At 36.3% G+C, this 19,920-nt stretch overlaps 1 protein-coding gene across 2 annotated transcripts in view; it reads right to left on the reverse strand.

Moving 5' to 3' along the window:
- Positions 1–17,443, reverse strand: part of LOC121725944 (transient receptor potential protein) — a 48,530-nt gene extending 31,087 nt beyond the window's left edge. For both annotated transcript variants that reach the window (XM_042113144.1, XM_042113143.1), the window contains exons 1-3: positions 17,361–17,443; positions 5,233–5,396; positions 1,997–2,141 (exon numbers count right to left, since the gene is read on the reverse strand). In XM_042113144.1, coding sequence (XP_041969078.1) covers positions 1,997–2,141; positions 5,233–5,390 — 303 coding nt within the window. In that variant the 5' untranslated portion in view covers positions 5,391–5,396; positions 17,361–17,443. The remainder of the gene's footprint in view (positions 1–1,996; positions 2,142–5,232; positions 5,397–17,360) is intronic.
- Positions 17,444–19,920: the final 2,477 nt, after the last annotated feature.

A 19,920-nucleotide genomic window follows, 5' to 3' on the forward strand; every position in this document is an offset into this window, starting at 1 on the left:
TGACAGTGGATGTATGGGGCTTATGTCAAAATTTTGAATTAATTACATTTAAGTAATTATAATATTCCACTCTTAGTGCGGCTGTAAGTGTGGTACAGTGATGTTCTTTATTAATCCGTGATTAAGGTGGTCGTTTCGAAGACTAGTCATTAACAAGCTCACCTTCCCAGTGAGCTTTCTAAAGTGTTTACCTACCAGGCCCTTTAGCCAACATCTTCATCAATATGTATGGAATTGACATAAGCGTTCGTTAATATTATGAAGTTGACGTTCGACTCGTCTAATGTCGATTCTATACATTTTGGTCGGCGATTCTTTATAGAAGCGATAAAGAAAACGTTTTTGCTATAGGCTCTGCATCGTTAAAAAGGGTATTCTCGATCAATGCAAATCAGAATAACATCTAATGTCCGTCTTCTATATGATAATGTGATACATGAGAGTCGAATATTCGAGTATAACAGATGTATCGACGACAGAGGGACGGCGCGGCGGGTCGCCGTCGTTTGTCAAGATCGTCGTCAGGCCGATTATGTCCGATATAACGTTACATTATTTATGCCAATGGCCGCCTTGGGATATTTGTTAATTTGTGTTATTTCTCCTTATTATAATTATTTTGATATTATAACAATATGAAACGTAGTATTAAAATATCAATATCGATATTAAAATTTAACCTCATCAAAAATGCGCTGTCACCGTTTTGTTTTGTATTCGTGTGTAGCGGCAACGCACCCATGTGACTTTCCGTTCCTACAACCGACAACGCGAAGGTACGTACCGCAATGTTACGTAGTTTAGATCTCACTCTTAAGGTAGTTTCGCATTTCGTCCGATTCAAATGGTTCCCGACCGTTATTTTATGGCTTTTTATTCGCATGAGAGACGTATTTAAGACGTCGTAGCAGTACCGTAGCGTAGACGTAGTGCTGTCTATGATAGCCCAGCTCCCATACAAAATCTTACTAAAAGCCAAACGCGTTCATGACATTCGAGTCAAACAAAAAACTCACACTCGACACACGGACGTAGTGCGAAACTCAGTCTTAGAGCCCCCACGCAGACTACAGACTTTTAGTCGGTCGATAGTTTGACTAAATCGGGGTTTCAGTACATTATTGTTATCGGCTGATATAAATCTTTTATCGTGCGCACCTTCATACATAAATTCATACTAATAATTTAAGCTCGACTAAAAATCTGTAGTCTGTAGTCGGCTCTTAACTGGGATTTTACGGTTACATTCAAAACTTCGTTTTATAAAACTTAGTTCTCATGGAACGCGTTTACGCGGTGACGTAAATCTCGTTCTATTTCAAATGGATTTCACAAACTTCTTTAATCGCGATTAATAAATCTAAGTTTACGTAACATGTGTGTAATAGACTTGATCGATTTGTTTATGCCTTGCGTAGATTGCGACAAACAGCAGGTATTGAGGCAGCCCTAACCGCTTACCATGGCTACGTATCCTCGGTCCTTTCGTATGGCTTGTTGTTGTGGGGTAATTCAGTGGATATCGAAAAAGCATTCCGTGTTCAAAAAAAATGTGTCCGAGCTATTTGTGGCTCCTGGTATTTGGAAAGTTGCAGACCACTTTTTAAGAAGCTGCGCTTATTACCGCTAGCCTGTATGTATATTCGAGAGCTTAGTATGTTCGTTAGGTTGCATCCAGAATACTTTAAGCTCAGTTCAGATGAAGGTCGGAAAAATGATAGATATAAGTTCAAACTTTATCGTCCTCGTAAACACGTTCATTGGGAACAAAGTTTTATAAAACGAAGTTTTATGTGTGATTGGTGAAATCCCGCCTAAGCTTTCAGAAGAAAAACTTGGATTAGCTGTGAACGCGTTCAGTTTATGTTGGTGAAATGCAATTCGGTGTTATAAACGCGTTTTACGTTTTAAACCGGTTCAGTGTGCTCTGAACGCGTTCCGCTCCGATAAATCGCCCCTTAACCCACCATATAACAGGGGTGAAGATCCGACTCACGTTAACTTTGATCCCCGCCTCCAGCAGCAGCCTGATGAGCTCGATATTCTCGTTCTCGATGGCGGCGATGAGCGCGGACCGGTTGAGCGGGTCCACGCAGTTGATGTCCAGCAGCTCCGGCTTGTTCTTGTACTGCTGTATCAACCTGGGGACAAGTTCCTTAGTATCAGAGAAATCCATACTTCCATAATAATATGCGAATCTGTCTGTTACCTCTTCGCGCCCGAACCACTGAACCGATTTTGCTGCAACTCGGTATGGAGATGATGTACACACCCGTCCCGGGAAAAGACATAAGATGACCCCAGAAAAATGTATGGTTCCCGCGCTATAAGCGAACTCTATCGCAACGGAGTTCCGGGCGTAATCTAATGGTACTTACCTAAATGTCTACATTATTTGGATTTGTGAAATCTTAGTGCATTAAAACCGTAGAGATACAGATACAGATGGAATATTGTCTGCAATGGAACTGGAAACCCATCAAGCCCCAAGCGGCCCCCGGCGGCCGCATAACAATTGAATGTCTATTGTGTCTGTGATTCCCACGCTACAAAACCAATGTTTGACTTGTTGTTTATGGTTTGGTGGACAACAAAAATCCACAACTTTATATATCGAGCAGGATATATTTGTTACCCACTAATAGTGAAACTTTTGTTAGACATTTTACAAATTTAATGTAAATTAACCTTTTATAATACTTCAAAACGTATGGTCTCTAATGTTATAGATCTGTAAGTTTAATGTTATCACATGAAACAAAATTCGTGTAAAGTTACTATCGGCCATTGTATTCGCTATTATTCCTGTATGCGCCCTTATATATCTTACAGGAACAAAGGGCTCAGAATTAGTACACAGTAGGGACACGTGATGATAATCCGTTTCTACACATGATAACACCGGAGAACGTACATCTAATGACCTAGTAAACAGAACTTAGCTAATAACAAGATTAGAATTTGTAGTGATTCCCTTTAAAACTGCTTAACGACAGCCCAAATAGTTATAGCAAAAGGCTTCTCCGTAATCCAATGGGTTTGATATCATTTCTTTGATTGGTGACACTTTTTTTGGGACCTTGAGCTTGATGTCAGGAGGTCACGTTTGAATTTTAGCTTGTAAAATACTAGCTTAATAAATATACATCATATTTTATAGGTGTGAAACGTGGAGGCTGTATTATTTTAGTACTTCAAATTATCAAATAGAATGTATGTCCGTATTAATATATCAAAAATGCCAAAATGTGTTTGTTTGTCTGTATGTCAGAGCTATTGGACAAACATATTAAGTTGGTCTATGGCTATATCTTCATGTCTAAAGACGCCGTATCTATGAAATAATTGGTATACCATGCCTCTTAAAAGTGTATAATAACTTAAAATCGTGAATCAGAAAATAAATCATCATCATGAGAAAGAAAATCCCGATAGCTGGTTTTCTCCCTTTAAGAGGTTCCTGCACGATAAACGAATTCCGGGCAACTTCTAGTTAATAAACCTTGTGCAAGAACAGTAGACACGGTAGCCTTAAATGCAATTAAAGGGGGACGGATATTCTGTGATGTCTGAACGTCGGTTTTGCCCAGTCTGAAACTATTTGCCTTAGATTTCAGGTGAAATATTATCGATAATTTGTCAGTAAACTGTAACTGTAAATAGAGTTTAACGATAAAAATATATAGGTAGCACCAAAATTCGTTTATCGTAGGGGAATCGTATATTTTTCCAGAATAAATGTATCCTGTAATATCCTTTCCCGAGAGTGCCCGAGACTCAAAGTATCTCGATACGAAATTTCAGCAAAATTGGTTCAGCGGTTTGGGCGTGAAGAGGTAACAGACAGACACACTTTCACATTTATAATATTAAGTATGGATAATATACAGGTTGTAACAAAACAAAGTGATAGTTTAGAATGCGTTGGTGCGCGTGTCTCTTATATAGAATTAATTAACTGTGAAAGTAGCACCGCTTAATCCTTAATCGGGTACAGGGAACTATTTTCCCACCCTCTCAGAGTTTTACGGGTTTTTTGTACGGGAAAATCCATGGTAAGGCCAGGTTTACACGGCACAACCTAGCACGTTTCCTGCACGTTTTTATGCAGTATACGTCTTAACGAATAAATAGTGGCGCATACAATGTACATATATAGAACCATTCACACGTCGTTTGTACTGCACGATTTGTTGCAGTACAATCGGCGTATCAATGTTAAGACGTATACTCTACGAATAATAAAAACTAAGGAATCGTAACTCCCATACTATAACCGTTTTAAATTTGGTTCCTTTTGATCTGTCATGTAACGTCAGCCTAGTACCGCTCTAGGTCACCTAAATATTACAAATGTATTGAAATGTGTACCTAAGGTACACTTTCTTGACAAGTATTGAGGAGCATGTTCTTTGACGGAGTTACTTTTCCTTAGTTTTTATTATTCGTAGCGTATACTGCAAAAAACGTGCAGGATTGTGCCGTGTGAACATACTCTAAGGGTAAATTCAGAACGCAACGCAACGCGTAGATGCATTTCTCAACTTGTATGGATTTGACAGATTTGCAAGACGTCTCACGGTCACGAAATCTGTCAATTCAGTACAAATTTAGAAAATATGCATCTACGCGTCGAGTTGCTGTCCGAATTGATCCTAAGACAAAAGTTAGTGTGTAAACTCTAAGCACACTAGGCCGATATTAGTACATCAGTCGGAATTTCCAGGAACTGCTATTGTATTCTATTGTTGTCGCGATCACCGGTGCTCGCGCGGGGCCTGAAGGATTAATACGCGGCCGAAGTTCGGCATGATTACGCTGCAATGGGCTACGCATACAATATAAGGCCGTGTTCAGACCAAACTGACTATACGCCGCTGAATGTGAGCAGGCTCACTGTGAGCCCCAGAACGTGAGTGAACGTGAAAATATACGGTATCGAATGTCCGCGCCTACGCCTAGCGTAATAGCGTATTGTCGGTTAGGTGTGAACGAAAAAGTGAATTTGTTTGGAAATACAATAAACTGCGTAACGCTCGCTCACATTCAGCGACGCATGGTCAGTTTGGTGTGAACACGGCCTAACCTGACGTAATTTCGGCATGGTGTGTGATCAGTTATTTAAAATACTATACTAATAGTAATAATGCCAAACTTCGGCCGCGTATTTTCGGCCTAGTGTGTTAAGAGTTTAGACACCTCTTTCAGCGCGTACATAAGATCGGTACTCACTTCTCGACAGTGCTGTAGTCTCCCCTGTCGGCGTGCAGCAGGAACGTCTTCTCCTCCCTAGTGAGGGGCCGCTCGTACGTGTTGCGCAGGTCATTCTGGCTGTTCCTGAGCCCGTCCTGAGAGTTGCCCAGTAACTCTTCCCGAGAACCGCTGGTCATGTTGCTCTGGAAATTAAACAGGTGTTAGATCAATGTAATATAATAAGGAAAGAGAATGCAATTTAATATTATGGTGGCTACCGTTTAACTATAAAAAATATTCCTTTTTTATTTTTTTTATTAGGTTCACAAAACAAGATAAAATTCACAATACATGTAGCTTTAAATAATCTTATATATAAAAATGGATTTTCAAATGTGTTAGTCGCGCTAAAACTCGAAAACGGCTGAACGGATTGGGCTGATTTTAGTATTAAAATATTCGTAGAAATACAGGGAAGGTTTTAAAGTGACACGAAGTTCACCGGTACCTAGAGTATAAATTAGTTATAATACCAGCGAATGTATCTCTCTAAGGAGTAAACACAACTAACTACTAATTCTAAAGCACATATTTAGAGTTAATTACAAAAACTTTTTAAAGAAATGTTCCTAATATAATTATTTGTTTATGGTTAAAATTATGTAATCATAAAATTATAATTCTATCATAAAATCTCTATCATAAAATTTTTATCAAATAATTATAAAATTATTTCATAAAAATAATAATTTTTATCAAATAATTTTACAAAACATCGTTAAAGGTTTTTATGGGGTTACCTAAATTCAAAAGTTGCAGAATATTATTTTCAACGCACTTGTTGTTCACCCAGAAACATTTGAATGGTGTGGTCTTGGACGTAACAGAAATCAATGTTACCAAAAATAATGATTTGTAAATAAACCTTTAGAGAGATCCTTTGTCACTCCAATAAATTAGGGTTCTGTGGTTTTCAGTACATTCATTTATTATTATTTAGGTTCTGTAGAAGGCTGATTTAACGATTTCAAGGCACATTATAATAATTTGTAAGCTCGAAAATTTTAAAGCCAAAATAAAGGCTTTTCTTTACAGCGTAATCAAAAGTATCCAATCTAATTACGGCGAATTGGTAGTTTTTTTCTCTTGACTGTTGAAATTGTAAAACGGCCATTCTCCGGTTTGGCATTATTTGCCTAATTACCGTTACCATTTTTTTTCTTCGCTAATTTGACTTAAACTCATTAAAATATGAAAGTAATGAAAGATACGAATACAATAATAAATTTGGCGTGGTACAGTTAATTATAGTTTTTTAGATAATACGATTTAAAATTTTTATGGTAAATATAATTAGAAAGCATTATAATTCTATCTAAAACATCATAGAAAAACACTGATTAATAAGTTGCACATGTATAATTGTCACAAAAGGGGTAGAATTAACGATGATACAACCATAACCTGCCAATAGTAAAAAATAGACACTTTGAAATAAAATCTGAAAAATGAGAAAATAACAACAAACATTTTTTTAATCGGTAGATATTTATTAAGATCCAGGTACGATGAACCGAAAAATAATTATATTCTAAATCTCTTTGGACAAAATAGCAACTGTAGCTCACAGCTTTTACAGCTCGAAATTTACTTATTTTTGTTTTCTCGTAATTTTACAAGTTCATCTCTATTTATGAACACTTATTTGTAGATTTTTTTCAATTTTTTTCTTTTCTTTTTGTCTTCTGTAATAAGCTCTAAAGTTTAACTCAATTCTTTTTTGAGTTTTCTTCCGCCGTTTTGTTGGAATTTCGCTGATATATTCATTATGATTCATTCACTTTTTTCCTTTGATCTCTGATATAAAACTGGGTAATTTTAAATTTTTACTCGACGTTTCCAAGGAACAAGCCTTCTTTTCTCCAATTTCTTCTCTGGCCATTCCCATCGAAAAAAAAATTGTATATAATTATGAATACTCAGCATATAGATATTGTATATAATTATGAATACTCAGCATATAGATAGCTAAATATTATATATCATAAAGGGACTAACTGACATAGTGATGTATCAACGCACAGCCCAAACCACTGGACGGATCGGGCTAAAATTTGGTATGCAGGTAGATGTTATGACGTAGGCATCCGCTAAGAAAGTTTTTTTATCAATTCTACCCCCAAAGGGCTATGAAACTTTGTAAATTTTAATAATAATAATAATAACAATTTATTTCGGATCACAGGAAATCCATAGTGTTAGTAGAAAGTACAATTAAAATTTAAATTATGTTAGTACATTACATTGCAATTCTTATAGTATAAAATTATTTATAAGTTCACTTTTCTTAGAGTTATACCTGAGTCCTTGGGCCTCGGCATACGCTTGACACTTGCCTAGCAGTTTTCTGAGGCCACTGATCGAGGGACTGAGCAACACCATATCATCAGCATAACTAATCTTGTTCAGCATTACTCCGCCAATGGAACAACCGACATTAGTGCTGCTCAGCTCCTCGATCAGCTTATTTACGTAAAGGTTGAACAGACGAGAAGATGTTAATCCACCTTGTCGAACTCCACACCTTAATTTATACTCGCTAGAGAGAGCCCCAGACCACTTTACAACATAATTTTAAACCGATTGGGCTAATACTTTTCATGCATAAAGCTACTATGACGTAGGCATCCCCTAAGAAAGGGTTTTGATAAATTCTATCTCTAAGGGGATAAATAGGGGATGAAAGATTGTATATAATAATACTTTTAACGCGGGCAAAGCGCGGGCAAAAGCTAGTATTATTAAAGACTCATTCATGATAATAATAATCTATGAAAACCGCGAGAAAACTTCAATTGAAAAAAAAGTACGTATTAGTTTTTCATACAACGGTAATTAGTATACGGTAATTAGAAAAAGTTAGATTTTCTTGAAAAATTTTAAAAACCGACACAGTTTCCAAAAAACTTGCTTAGGGCAAAGTACGTAGGCCAAATTACTTTCTAGATTGACATGATCAACATACAATCTTATTTAAAAACCTAGTAGCAAAATAAGATTACGGTAATTAGAAAAGTTCGTTACCAAAGCTACGGTAAGTAGATACTCTCGTGCTTCATCGGCGGCACACTAAAATTAACGACGTGGGACCGCTGATGGGCCGTGGAACACGCTAAGGAGAAGTGGCCCGTGCACTTGTAATGTGCCAAATCCTGTTATTTTTGGGTGGGCACCCGAAAACAGCATGCGTTACGGTAATTAAAACTTTTGATAGGACAAGCGATTATTTCATGATAACTATTTATAGGATGGGCCTATTGAGTCGATATTTTCCAATATGATAACCAATGTTGATGAGCATTTAAAACGATGAATAGATCATGGTTAATATGTATGTTATAAAAATTACAAGCAAGTTTCGAGATCAAGTTGGCGTGGGGACACGTCACGGTAATGAGAAAAACATGATTTTTGAACACGACTTAAATTAATTTAGTCTGAATTACTTAAACTAGAAGCCTGTGTTTAAGTTTGTAGCTAGTTACGGATGCTATCTACCGTTTAAAAATATTGCATACTTGAATAAGATAATATTACAGAGTATACAAGCCCGGGACACTTAAATTTTGCTCTCCTGAGAATGGCCGAAAATATCTACAGTCTATCCATACTAATCCATACTAATATTATAAATGCGATAGTGTGTCTGTATGTCTGTTACTTTTTCATGCTTAAACTGCTGAACCGATTTAATTGAAATTTGGTGTGAAGATAGTTTTGGTTCCGGGGAAGGACAAAAGATACTTTTTATCCCGAAAAAATGCACGGTTCCCGCATGATAAACTAATTTCTGTACAGCGGAGTTGTGGGCATCGACTAGTCTTTTTTACCCTCATAAGCGCGTAGCTAGTCCTTAGGTCCTATATTAAGTGTCGTCAGAAAAAGTAATGCAGAGTTAATGTTCAGTATTTTTTGAGATTGTCACGCTGACGTGTGGTGCGGGCGTGACGGGCAAATCTGATGATATCTGTATATAATCCGGCAAGATTTATTGCTGCTCATTGTGTACGATGTTTTGTGCTGGACACATTCGTTTTTGTCCGTTTCTACACTTTTTAGGAGCTGGTAGGAGCTGGAACATCTAAATAGCCTTTGCAACCTCGTCTTGGTAGACGACTATTAAACTAATAATTTATCAAAACAATATTGATTATGTGATGTGTGGGTGATTGAAACAGTGAAGTTAATAGGAACAACTACCGTGTTAAGTGGGTTAAGGGTTATTCAAATTGCGTTTTGATGATTTACTTAAGTAAATTGCTACGCTGCAGTTGTACTAGTTAATAAGTAAGCTAAGCAAAATATAAAATTAGTCATGCGTTAACGTATAATGTCAGTCTTCAACTTGTACTTAATTCGATTGTAGCCAAATAAATACAACAAAAGGTATTCCCTCAAACTAAAAAAAGTAAATACAAATATATCGTATATATTTGTATTTACTTTTTTTAGTCTATTAGTCATCCATCTAACATAGTTAGTACTATATTCGAATAAATGTTTTTTTACAGGCCACATACCCTATCCGACATGTCGAATCGTATGCGCGGTCGGCGTGTTTTTTTCCGTTTCTTCATTTTGAATCACAATATCACCCACAATCACATTTAAAACACGTCACATTTCCAAAAAAGCTTCAAACTAAAGCCAGAACATTACGGCCTCTACACTGATATATTATGTAGCACCTCCATCGTGGGTATCACAGACACAATAGATTTTCAATTGTTATGCGGTAGTCGGCTCCCGCTTGGGGATTGATATGGGTTAAATATTTTTCTGTATTTTAGGAGTCACTTAAACATTTAAGACATCACTAGCATTGAGTGACGCTGCACTCTTCAATCTTGAGGATATACAAAATTCACTCCATGTAGGACGCGACGCGTGCGCATCTAATTTAGGCAAACTACGCCAGGCAACTGTCGAGCAGATAGCTATTTTTAATGAGTCTGCAAATGATTTTTAAATGAATCACTCGGAATAGATTTGTATATTTTGATTCGATTTACGGCTGCGTTGATAGAACGGCCTAAATTCTGTTGATGTATCGCGTATTGCTCTAATGGTATTTACAACTTTTTATAAAAATGCATTTGCTTAAAAGACAAAACAAGTAAGTAGTTATAAAATTGCAATAAGCAATGCAATTTTATACGTACGTATTAACCCATCAAGCCCCATGTAAGCTCACCGGTGAGCGAGACACGATAGATTTCCAAGAATCCACGATCGAAGGATTAAACTATTAGTTATCATTTTAACTTAACGGACACAAAGAAACACTTTTTGACTGTTATCAAATGATTCGAAAAAATAAAAATTATTTTATATGCATCTCTTACAGGAAATAATATGGTGGACTTCTGGTGGGTACCACCTTAGTAGTGGGTAGTACCACAATTATTGTTCATACAATGGTAGCGGCTCTCGAGAAAGTAACATAATATTATGTTTGGCAAAATATTTTTTCAACAATACGTCGCCAAATTTAGGTTACTGCTACGTGGCTTCCTATTGTAAAATAAAACTATTTCATAGAAACCTGCATTATTTTTGTGAATTCAATGGCAAACTAAAGTAGGTAGTGAATCGGACCATGATTTTTATAAAAAAATTAAAATATTTCAAAGTCAATAAATATTTATTTCATTTAATATCATAAATTTACTAGGAGTATCGTTTATAGATAAAGAATATGAAGTGTTATGTCATCTAGTAGTAATTCGTTAATATCGCGCGAGAACCGTACATTATTCCGGGATAAAAGTATCCCATGCCTTTTCCTGGGACTCAGATACCAAATTTCAGCACAATCGGTTTACTGGTTTGGGTGTGAAGCGGTAACAGACAAACAGATAGACACACTTTTGTATTTATAATAATATTAAGTATGGATTAGAATTTATCATTGTAATTTTGTTGAAAATCGCTTGCTGTAAAGTTCTCTTAAGTTCTAAATAATAAACAATGCAAAAAATATTATACTAAGATAGTAAGCATAGGATTGACAGAGAAAAAGGCCGAGAGAGAATAAGAAGAAGTAGAGACTGAAATCAACATTCTTGTGAATTATTCCCACTTCATCAAGTATATTCGCGATGTATCCACGTATGATGCAGATGACTCTCATCTCATCACCTATCGATAAATGACGATAGCTGGCTTTGATCCCGCGCTGCCGATGACTTGTTGTTTACACTGTAAAAACACCAGACGCCTACGAGGTGCGGTCTCAGTGATTGCGATTAGCGATTGTATCAGCTTAGCTCAGCCTTTCCCAAAAAGGGCGATAACCCAGGAAAAAATGGGAGCGTATAAGTGTAGAGGCTCGGGGGTGATTTGTAATTTCATTTCATCTGGATGCATTTTAATCCTTCGATCGTGGATTCTTGGAAATCTATTGTTATTCTATTGTGTCTCGCTCACCGGTGAGCGTAGGGGCTTGATGGGTTAAATTGAAACAATGGGGAGCGCTAAAACATAATTTGTTCTGAAAATGGGCAGTAGACAAAATAAGTTTGGGAATCCCTGGCTTAGCTGATTAGCGTTAAACCATTAGGAATTAGGTCTGCTTGCTTCTATTAGATGGAATATTGCTCATCGTTCGGTGCAATATGTTTCCTTCTCTTTTATTACGAATAACAATCTAGAGATGGGCTATGAATATTGTGTTAAATTTAATCACAAAAGTTTGTGTACAAGAGCGGTTCACGATGCTGGATGCAGATTGCCGCAAAATCCGGATCCATTACGAATACATTTTTCTTGTAATTATAACCCCATAATGTATATTTGCAAGTTGGTAGAAACATGTTTCTTAAAAGCTGCTAAGTTCCCGTCCAACTCGACCCCAGGGACACGTCAAAATATAATTGCTAATCTTGTGCAATAGAACGCTTAAACTCGCGCCAACTCCGCCCAACGCGCGCTAAACTATGTCAGCCAATACTAAATTTATGGCCGAATTTAACAGTTGCACCATTACATTGACATTACTAATTATTCAAGACTGTATCATTTAGTTGGATAAACAGGAAAATAGAGGTAACAATAACGTGGGTACTCGTAATAAAGTTTGGTAATGTGACATCAAAGCAAATTTTCATAAAAGTGGGCATGGTATCTTTAATTTTGAAATGCACCAATTGAGTTTTGCCCCAGTATTAGATACTTCTGATGTTGAAAACTATAGTAAATCGTGCTTCTATACGTACTACTTTTACACTTAAACCGTTGAATCGATTTGGATGGGTTGTAGATACTTTGCGTCCCAGGATAGGACATACAGATTCATTACGTAAAATGTGAGTTAAAAACAAATTACTGTGTAACAATATGCGGGTAATAAAGTTTATAAAATCATTTTGCCATTTGTTGATTGTAATGCCTGAAAAAGAGAGCATTTGAGAGCATCTTTAACTATTTCTTTTAACACTTTATATTTTTTACATTTGGTATTATAACAATTACAATAATACCAAATCAAATTCTGTATGATGTATCTTCATGATTTACATCACCCGAAGTCAAAGGATCAACAAGTTTTTTTTAAAACTACGCACAGCTGAAGTTAATACAACAAAGCAAAGTCATACATGAGAGTACAATAATAAGTATAATTGTAACTTATGGAACACCTGTTGCACTAACGTGATCGCATCTTAGCTTTTACAATTTATCACACACACAATGTAGAGAATAGTGAAATTACTTATTTTGGCTATTACGTATTCAAATTAACAGCTTTACGAATTTCTAATAAAATGTTACCCTTTGTGCCAGTAATTATTTATTTTTTTACTTATAAAACTTTTAGATATAAGGGCGCGTTCAGAAGTGCGCGTTGTCTGCGCTCGTTGATTCAGACATAATGATAAATTAAGCTACTTAAAAACAACCCTCGATTCAAAACTAAGTATAATTAGTTTCTGTCATCTGTTAGGAACAGATCAGAACGCAAAATATGAAACCGATCACATCTATTTGTTTGTTTGTTTAATTGTAATGAATAGGCTCAAAAACTACTGGACCGATTTCAAAAATTCTTTCACCATTCGAAAGCTACATTATTTACGAGTAACTTAAGATACTTTTTATTTTGGAAAATATAGGGTTCTGTAAGATATTTCAGTTTTTCGGAAACAACCAGAAAATTTACTTATTTTGCGTACGCTGCCTAAACTATAAAATATAAAACTATAGAATGTTCTAAGTAAATGTAGATCTTATAAATATCTACAAAAATGTTCGCGACACACTATACCTATCTATGTCGAGTGAGGCACAACAACCATTTTTTTATTTAAAAATCTTGATTTTTATTGGACTACATTTAAACAGATTTATTTTACTCATGCTAATAATCCTTATCAAAATAAATTATTTCATCACTAAGTACAGTTTATGTAGAATATATTTGGTCCTTGAATTATTAAAATTTGACGTTTGGTTTAGAAGTTATGGCGAAATTAGAATATTGCGATTTACGCCCGTTTCGAAGTGGACGCTACCAAAGCGGCGATGCGCTCGCGGGAAGCGTATCACTATTATACATCGCCCGCGTAATTTAGGAATATCACGGAAACCATACATTTTTCCGCAAAAAAGAAACCTATGTCCTTTCACGTGGTCTATTCTTCATGTTAATAACACAATAGACAATTATTAACAGAGTAGATAATGTACCAAGTATTAAACACATTGAAAAGGTCTACAGAAAACTCCTCGATGGTATATACATAATACGTATAAGGATATCCCACAATAACATTTTTTTTGTCATTTACTTTTAACTTCAAATAATGGCTAATTTTCGAAGCAATATTAATCATACGGCAATAATCCTTATTCAATTAAATACTTTAAATACATTATTGATTATGGCCCTTTACAGCATTTTTTTTATGAAATAAGGGGGCAAACGAGCAAACGGGTCACCTGATGGAAAGCAACTTCTGTCGCCCATGGACACTCGCAGCATCAGAAGAGCTGCAGGTGCGATGCCGGCCTTTTAAGAGGGAATAGGGTAATAGGGGAGGGTAGGGGAGGGAAGGGAAGGGAATAGGGGAGGGTAGGGAAGGGAATAGGGTAGGGGATTGGGCCTCCGGTAAACTCACTCACTCGGCGAAACACAGCGCAAGCGCTGTTTTACGCCCGTTTTCTGTGAGAACGTGGTATTTCTCCGGGCGAGCCGGCCCATTCGTGCCGAAGTATGGCTCTCCCACATATGAAAGCGTATAAAGCATATAATGATTTGAATTTTAAATGAATATTTTCGAAGATATTACAGATTTAAAAATTGCCGGACGTAGCTTTTGCGGCAGTAGGTATCGACCAATGCGGGCCACGGGTAGTAATGAATATAAATTATTTATCAAAACTACTAAATCGATTTTAATCGTTTTTTAGTGACATAGGCTGTAATATAATATTTTATACCCGTGCGAAGCCGGGGCGGGTCGCTAGTCTTTCATAAAGAAGATAAACACAATTTTTCGAGCACTGAGCAGGCTGATGATAATCAAGTATAGAGGCTCTAAGAACACTCTCAATCATATCATCCAAAAAAAATATATCAATATCAGTCCATCCCTTTGGATGCTACGATGCCACGGACAGTCACACACACACACACACACACACACACACACACACACACACACACACACACACACACACACACACACACACACACACACACACACACACACACACACACACACACACACACACACACACACATGACACACACACAGTCAGACAAACAGCAGACAGACAAACGTTACACTTACAACACCTATGTTTATTCGTGGGGGTTAAAAATTGGATTCTATAATTTGTAGGGTTCTGTACCCAAATTTTTGAAATTTTCACAGGTTTCGTATACCTGTTGCTATAACAACGAATTCTAAAAACAAAATAAATTAAATATTTCAGGGGGGCTCCCATACAACAAACGTGATTTTTTTTATATTTTTTGCTCGATATCAGTAACGGCAATACATAGGCACTTGAAATTTTCACAAAATACTCAGTTTTATTTGTAATTTAATAATTTATAATAATATTTAAATAAATGAAATAATCAAGGGGGGCTCCCATACAAAAAACACCATTTTTAGCGTATTTGTGCGCTATTGTGGTACGGAACCCTTCGTGCGCGAATCCAACTCGCACTTGGCCGATTTTCTTTATCATACAAAGAAAGAAACAAATCTTTATTTTCACTTTAATTTTACATGCTAGTCTTGCACAGTCGTGGAGACCAGTCTCTTTCATACGACTCAAATACTGAGCGCTGTGTACTTTGATCTTATAACCTCACTAATTGCCTTTCAAAAAAGAATGTTGTAAAGTGGTCTGGGGCTCTCTCTAACGTGTACAAATTAAGGTGTGGAGTTAGACAGGGTGGATTAACTTCTCCTCGTCTGTTCAACCTTTACATAAATAAGATGATCGAGGAGCTGCGCAGCACTAATGTTGGTTGTTCCATGGGCGGAGTGATGGTAAACAACATTAGTTACGCTGATGACATGGTGCTGTTGAGTCTCTCGGTCAGTGGCCTCAGAAAACTGCTAGGTTTACTGCTAGGTCAAGGGTATGCAGAGGCCCAAGGACTCAGGTATAACTCTAAGAAAAGTGAACTAAGTACTTGTTTTCCAACGCCGTGAACATAAAGTAAGCACAATACCACCAGTGTTCCTAAATGAAGTTCCACTTGCTAGAGTTCACAAATTTAAATACCTGGGTCATTGGAGAACTGAAACGCTTGCGGACGATTTAGACATTGAGAGGGAGCGAAGAGCGTTGGCCACATGTTAGCTTCCCACGCACGGCCAACGCTCTTCCCTCCCTCTGCAAGATGCTCTGATGAGGTAAAAGTGACTTTATTTAAAGCTTACTGCCAGTCCTTTTACACATGCAATCTATGGGCGAGCTACACCCAGCGCGCGATAAATGCTCTTCGTGTTCAGTACAATAATATCTTTAGAATGCTGTTAGGACTACCAAGGTACTGTAGCATGTTTGCATAAAAGCGCACTGATGACTTTAACGCCATAATAAGGAAAAGGGTGGCGTCATTGATGCAGCGTGTCAGAAGTAGTAATAACAGCAGTCTAAGGGTATTGACTGATAATCTTGATGGTTTGGTAAGGCGTTGGGTAGAGGTTCACGTTAAATAGGAATAGGCTCATTAAAAGTTCCAACGCCTCACCATTCCTAATACACAAATTGTTACTATTGCTATTTGATAATATTGTGATGTACTAACATAGTTTTAAGTCTCAATTATATTTACGAACACTATGGATTCTTCTTGTGATCCAAAATAAAAAGTTATTATTATTATAAGGGGAGTTTTTTTTTGGTCGGGTTATCTTTAGTTTCATTTTAGCACATCGCTAATTTACAGTTCCCTAAAAATTATTGCACTGTGGAAAATTCCACTTAAATTAAAAAATACTCAATTCACTTATTGTACATATTTTTGCTTTCATTTTCCTTTACGCATTTTTTGTCCTCGTACTTATATTATTAACTGACTGTTAAATAATAATTAATATACTATCAGAGAAGTTGATTTATAGGCAGACGGGGGACCTAGGTAATTTGGTAGCGTTATCTTAAACCTCAGATCTTAAACCCAGCCGACAGATCACGATTAATATTGAATTGACATGATCCGACCAAATGACATGGGTACTACGACTGGCTATGAATCAATTTCCTCGCTGGTACATGCACGATATAAGGATTTTTTCCTACTTATTTTAAACCGACATGGAAAAATGATCATACATTTTTCATTTAACCCATATTTACCTTAGATGTCGCACTTTTTTGTACGACATCAAAACATGGGTTAAAAATAATAATAAAAAATGATGTAGGACTTACCTATTGCAGGAGCATCAATTCAAGTTAAATATTAATATTCACACACAATAATTATTATAGTATTTCATTGAGTGATCAACATCATAATTATCATTTTTTTCACTTATTTTGATCCGACTCAGAAAAAGTATTTAAGTATATAATATTTAACCCCTGCACTGGATCTTCCTAGAAGTATAAGTATCCTACTAAAAGGTGTCACTTACCTATTGCAGGTGCATTATCAGGTGGTGGTACTGTCACTCGCGGCGCGGCGTGTGTCCGGTCGTCCTGCGGGACACTGGCCGACAATATATTAAGTGAATACCTTAATCGAATTTTCAAAGTGGGTTTGTCGCAGATATAGGGTGGGGCAATGTCGATATGTTTTGTTATCGATATGTTCGTTGTTAAGTTTTAAATGTTGATATTAAAATGTTGTTAGTAAGCTCGAATAAAAAAAGTTTTCATGTTTCTTAAGACCCTGAAAATTCTGTCATAATTAAGTAAATTATGTTATTATGTAGTAGCCATTCAATAAAAATATTTTTCACTATAGGTAATTGTTGAGACTGACGGATTGTTCCGCGAAGCGATTGTTTTATTTACGACGTTTCGTTTTCATTAAAACATATCTCTTAAATTCTCATTAGTAATATTATTATTTGAAATATAAAGTAAAATATTTATTCCTGAAATTGTAACAAAGTTTTCTCGCATCGAAGAAAACCGCAGCATTGTTTAACTTTTCAACAAGATATTTTAATGCTCATGTTAATTAAATTTTAAGTAAACATGACATTTTTGATAAAAAAACATTTGTCTTGTTAACAAAAGTTCACAGAGTAATTATATTAAGTATATGTTTTTCTAAGTTTCAAGAATATTATGTACCTACTTATTATATTATCCACCACCATTTTATTTGTTCCTCCTTTTATCTTTTATACGCGTTTACCTTTATACGCGTAACCGGTAAACTAATTAAGATGAACTTTGTTAGTTACATATTTGGGAGCTTGGGAAAAGAACATAGTTTTTCTCTTAAAATATGTACAGTTACAGATATTCAACTTTCTACTCAAATAAGTTGGAAACATTATTTAGTAAACAAATAAATTAAAAGTTATCGACAAAAACAAAATATCCCATCACTAGCGGTCAAGCCACGCTAATGCCATTAATGTTAGCTCGTCACTTTGTACTATATTGATAGGTTAAATGCAATATTTCGTTACCTTATGATACAGTTTCGCCTGCGTATCGGTATAAATGTAGCCTAAGTCCTGCTAACGTCCAATTTTAGGCAGTAATCTATGCGAAGTGAATAATTTTGAGGTGAGCGAAATAATTCATTTTGTGTGTTATAAGTTATAACTTCATTTCCCATATAACAGTTCTCCTTTATTTTCATTCCCGTTCGCTTACCTCATCACTTATAATTGAAGATCTTCATCCAAATACATATACGTATAAGGCTGTAGATGTGTAGTTTGCGTGTTTAGTTTAGTTTAGTTAGTTTAGTTACGTTCCTGTTTATTTTATTACTAAAACTTTTAAAATCTTAAATGCATTTTTCAGAAGGTTTATATAAGTTTAATTCTACTTCCAGTTTATCTTAGTTTCACTTGTCGTAACTACCTCAAAGCATGGTATTATGATACATCACCTCAGAATCCTCTCAAACATGGTTCGTTCAATACAATCAGCTGAACAACATAGCATGATATATTTCATGTCTTTTTTCAAGGTCTACCTATGAATGATTAATAATATATGGCAGTTGAATTAGGTTAATCGCGGGCAGAAAAATCTAGGTTCCGCCATTGACCATTACCCGGTGGGGTAATCTAATAACGTAATTGTCACAATGTCGCCGATCGCTGCCGGCCAAGGGCCTGTTTACAGCTTAACTGGTCAAGCGACAGTGGTTCTCAAAATACAGATAGATATCTTACACATTTGTGACAGTTGCCAGACACCCTTAAACTTTCCTGAAGTATTGGTGTGGTAGGTGTCTAGCAGTGAGAAGGAACTGTCAAAAATGTCCGGCACTGGAAGACGAGATACCTCCACTTACCACGAAGAATATAAGCTATGAAATTGAGTTTTACTCTTTCTGGAAGGTCAGGTAGACCTTCAAAACTGGATACCTCCTAAAGTAACCGCGACCGAAACTCCTTAGTTGCAGGTCGTTCTTACATCTGTAAATGCCACAAACAGGTAAACTTTCAGCTTTACGAATCGGAGGAAGGTATGGCCATCTAAGGCTTTTGGTCCACGATAGTCGACGCGTCAAAACATTCTTGTAAGTGGAATATTTGAGAAGCACTGTTCAATAAATGAGCTTAGTGCACAGTCGCGGACATGTGCTTCCACTCGCCTGTTGTGATGCAGTGTAATGGGATTACACATACACAAATACAGACATCACCATCATACACTTGGTAAAGAAATATGGGTCACTAGTTGATGCGCGCAACTCCGCTGCAAGTTTGGACATGAAGAGGTAACAGACCTACAGGTACACAAGACACATTCACATAAATTTTTAAATAATACTGTCAGTACTTAAAGGACTGTAGGTTAGCTTTCGCGCCTCCGAAGATTAATCTAAGAACGGGCAAGCTAACCAAATGTTAGCACCATGTTAACATCAGTTAAATATCAATCAAACAATATTTGAGTACAAAATCGAACAATTAACCTTCTTTTATTGAGAATTTGGTTTTAATGGTTAGATACATGATTATTCTTCTACAGTAATTTCAACAGCTAGTAGTTGAA

This window comes from Aricia agestis, chromosome 4 (assembly GCF_905147365.1).
Source record: "Aricia agestis chromosome 4, ilAriAges1.1, whole genome shotgun sequence".
Taxonomy (NCBI): Eukaryota; Metazoa; Arthropoda; class Insecta; order Lepidoptera; family Lycaenidae; genus Aricia; species Aricia agestis.